The sequence below is a fragment of the Phaeoacremonium minimum genome (genome assembly GCF_000392275.1).
Source record: "Phaeoacremonium minimum UCRPA7 unplaced genomic scaffold PA7_03_scaffold_334, whole genome shotgun sequence".
In the NCBI taxonomy this organism is placed as follows: domain Eukaryota; kingdom Fungi; phylum Ascomycota; class Sordariomycetes; order Togniniales; family Togniniaceae; genus Phaeoacremonium; species Phaeoacremonium minimum.
Window position 1 is genome coordinate 37,359 of NW_006921238.1, and position 4,345 is coordinate 41,703.

The 4,345-nt window shown below is 49.2% G+C and overlaps 1 protein-coding gene across 1 annotated transcript; it reads left to right on the plus strand.

Moving 5' to 3' along the window:
• Nucleotides 1-237: 237 nt before the first annotated feature.
• Nucleotides 238-1,910, plus strand: UCRPA7_4354 (putative ribosome assembly protein rrb1 protein; the record flags this gene model as incomplete). The annotated part of the gene is made up of 2 exons (XM_007916915.1): nt 238-448; nt 622-1,910. 2 exons carry the CDS (start codon nt 238-240, stop codon nt 1,908-1,910), a joined length of 1,500 nt encoding a protein of 499 aa, XP_007915106.1.
• Between the last annotated feature and the right edge of the window lie 2,435 nt (nt 1,911-4,345).

The window sequence follows — 4,345 nt, forward strand, 5'->3', positions numbered from 1 at the left end:
CCGCCACTGTTCAATAAGAACGCCGCGCCACACAGGCTCAACTCTATTGCTGGCACCAGCCACACTGCGGGGTTCGATTTCTTATCGCTATCAACTATACCTAGGTAGGAAGAGGGGCCAAAAAAATAAAAATAAAAAAACACCAAAAGAAGAGAAAAACTGTAGCAACTTATCGACGATCTGAGAACGCCATCGCCGCCGACAGCCTTCTATTGGCAGCATCGTAGACCTACCATCATGTCCAAACGTACGGCAGACGCCGATGACGGCAATGGGCCGCTCAAAAGCGGTGGCCGTCCCGATGCGATGGATGTTGACGACCAGGCAAGAGAGGATATAGGCGAGTTCGAGGACGAATTTGAGGACGAGTTCGAGAGCGATGATGAGATCCTTGAGGCAGGCGTCGACGGCAGGCCGGACGCCGAGCGCGAGGCAGAGGAGAGGGCTGGTAAGGCATCCTGAACCCCCCCCAAGATCTCGCGACAGTCCTTGCATAACACACGCGCACATACACACTGGAGAGAGAAAGAGAGAGAGAGACAGACACGCCAGTAGTTCTGGGCCTGGCTTCTTGACGTTGTGGTCTATAAATGAATAGAAAGTAGCTAACAGGTCCATTAGGTGGTGCCATGGATGTCGACAGTGGCCCTGGCACGTTCATCGTCGGCCGCACGAAGCTTGAACCCGGACAGACACTTGCACCCGACCCGAGTACCTACGAGATGCTGCACAGTCTGAGCACCCCGTGGCCGTGTCTTTCCTTCGACATTGTCCACGACAACCTTGGCGACACACGCAAGGTATATCCTGCGACCATGTACACGGTGGCTGGCACACAGGCCGAGAATCTGCGCGCGAAGGAGAATGCTCTCATGGTCATGAAATTCAGTGGGCTTGGCCGGATGGAAAGGGACGATGGCGGGGACGAGTCAAGCGACGACGACGAAAATGAAGATGAAGATGCCGAGCCGATCCTCGAGTCCAAGTCAATACCCCTGACATCAACCACAAATCGCATACGCGCACACCAAACCCCTTCGCAAGACCCCTCGCGACCACCCACCACAGTCACTGCCACAATGACCGAGTCCTCTAACGTGTTCATTCATGATGTCACGCCTCACCTCGCCGCCTTTGACACTCCAGGCGCTGTGATCACTGAAAAGCAGAATAGGCCTCTCTCGACCATTCGGGCACACAAGTCAGAAGGATATGCCGTCGATTGGTCGCCTCTCTTCCCCGCGGGCAAACTTCTCACTGGCGATAATGATGGACTGATCTACGTCACTACCCGTACCGATGGTGGAGGGTGGGTCACCGATACGAGGCCCTTCCAAGGGCATGCGAGCAGCGTCGAGGAGATTCAATGGAGCCCGTCTGAAGCGTCTGTGTTCGCATCGGCATCCAGCGACGGCACGATCCGCATTTGGGATGTTAGAAGTAAGAGCCGGACGCCCGCCCTCACCATGCAGGTCAGCGATACCGATGTCAACGTCATGAACTGGAGCAGGCAGACAACACATCTTTTGGCATCAGGGGCTGACGATGGTGTCTGGGGGGTATGGGATCTTCGGCAGTGGAAACCGAGCTCATCAAAGTCTACAAAATCTACCCCCATCGCAAGCTTTAATTATCACAAGGAACAAATTACTAGTGTCGAATGGCACCCGACAGATGACAGCATCGTGGCAGTGGCCGCGGGTGACAATACCGTCACGCTGTGGGACTTGGCAGTGGAGCTAGACGATGAGGAGAGCAAAGATACCGCTGGCGTGCAGGATGTTCCACCACAGTTGCTTTTTGTCCATTATCACAAGCATGCCAAAGAGGTCCATTGGCATTCACAAATACCCGGTACATTGGTTGCGACTGGTGAGGAGTTCAGTATCTTTAAAACCATCAGTGTTTAAAGTAATTCGACGAGGCGTCTGTTCAAGACATTTCTACTTACTCCTAAAACGGAAGCGGACAAAAGGGAAGACTCTTCATTTGAAATTAGAGAGCAATTTCTATGTCTATATACTCTTCGTGATGCCACGCATGGCAATACAATGGACTACGATATATACGATTTGGCCACTTTGGTTTCGTCATTTGCGACTCAGTGCGTGACATTGAGTTGGCGTTACGTTCTTGGATCAATATTTGCTCGACGTGAATAGCTAGAGAAATACCGCCCAATCGCATCGAGACACCGGTTCAATGGACATGTTTGCCATGCTTGCGTGATGCTGTTGCGTCACGATGTGTCGACGCAATATCCCCTTGCCAGTGTTGAAGTTCTTCAATGTTGTTATGGTTGACTTGGGTATCGTACGAGTCTCATCAGAGGTCAAACATTACAGGTTGTTACAATCAGGACAGAGCATGCTGTTTGTGACCCTCATAATGCCGCACCTGGGTAGGCGATCTCATCAATCAGTTCTTGAGATCAGGTTGGAGAAGGTCAGAACGAAAGACGCAGCAAAGGACAACGAATGAGTATCATATCTGTCAACCTGAACAATACTTCCAGTTTACATCTTGCGTTGGGGGAGAAGGTCTTGTCCAGTGATCTGAAGACAGGTTATAGGGGTTTTGAGAACATAAGCTTTTGTGCTCATTGACTTTTTGAGTGTACGATGTGCCCAGCCCCCACTCAGCATTCACATGTTCCACGAAGAGTGACATCGCTTCATTCAATATTTCAACATATTCAGCAGGAAGGAATTTCTGTATGATTCAAGGACGATGGACGAGAATTCTCAATATCTTACTCATGCGACCTAATTAAGGGTCCATAATCAAGAGGTTTAAGGTTACAGTTGACTGTGTCTTATGAAACGCGAATTTTATACCTTTGGACTGACCACAAAATCTGGACTGCATGCTGTCTTAAAAGACTTAGAGATTTGCTGTAGACCCGCCATAGTAGTGAATCTATGCAGATGTAGAATATTAGCACAACTACCGGTTTGATTGACTACATGGAAGCAATTCACCGATGACTTACATCAACGTCCCAGCAGCCGTCTGGAGTTTGGTATAGATATGCACCGGTATTGATATAAAGTTCATTGTTTCCACAAACGTAGAAAGCAGCTGTGTTTGGCCTCTGAACATCTGGGTCTGTCCAAGTCACAGTATCTCCCGAGAAAGCGAAACTACCATATGTGTTCTGGGTAGCATTAAACCATGTCTGTAAAGCACGTTGGGTTTTGTCGACTGGATCCTCAACAATCATGTATAATTTGCCTGCTTCTCCTAGATTGTAAACAAGTTGACCATTGATAATATTGAATTGCCCAGCACTGGTGTAAGAGTCCATTAGCGCATCACCAGGGGTGCCGGTTGGCTTTGTTTGCAAATAACTGTGGAAGTACGGAGATTCGACTGCACGAATCCAATACCATCCAGATTGCAGGCTTGTAGGAGGAGACCCTGATCCTCCTGAAGTGGTGATAGTTGTGCTGCTTGTGGGACTTGTCGTTGTGGGTGTTATCAAGCTAGATGAGCGCGTTGTGCGACTGGTCGTCGAGGTAGTTCCGGCGACACCAGGATAGCATTGATAATAATACGGACTGCCAGCATGAATTAATATCTACGTTTCAGAGAATTGACTCTCGACCTTACTTGTAACTAGTGCAGATATATTCCGAGCCACAAGCAGTTGGTCCATTGTAATCACTGCCGCCACCTGGAATAAATATTAGTTAGAGGCCGTATGGGGAGCTAGACATTAAAAGGCCTTACATTGTCCATATGGCCCAGCTGTTGTCTGAGCATTTGCAGCCAATGATAGCCAATGCAGAAAGAATGCGGTCGCAAGAAACATGGTCACAAGAGAAGTTGATGACCGCGGTCCGGCGCGTTAAGCCTCGCCCGTGGAAATCTTCGTGAAAGGCAGACAAAGTGGCCTGTACACAAGAGCACTAAGACTGTGATGCTCAAACCCATGACATGAAAGGAGCCTTATTATTCTCTTGAAATATTCATTTCGCGAATCATCTGACGTGTGTGAAAAGCTAAACTTATTCCAGACCGGACTGATGGTTCGCGGATACGTAATATCTGCGGCGTGCCTCAAGTTTCCCAATTTGACTGCACGACTGCTCCGAAGGGATGCGCATCGTTAGGCAAGATTTCATGCACCCCGTTCAATGCCACCCCTGGTTATTCATACCTAGTTATTTATTTCATGTTCAACAGATACAATTGTAGCAGCTAAATTATGGAGGACCGTTTCCCTGGGACACCGTCTTCTCATAACCGGGGAAATTGCCAGTGACCTCGGAGCTGACGCTTCCGCAGGTAGGTTCTCTGACTAGAAAGCTGCTGCATCGGCCCGTATTCCATCCCCTTCTCA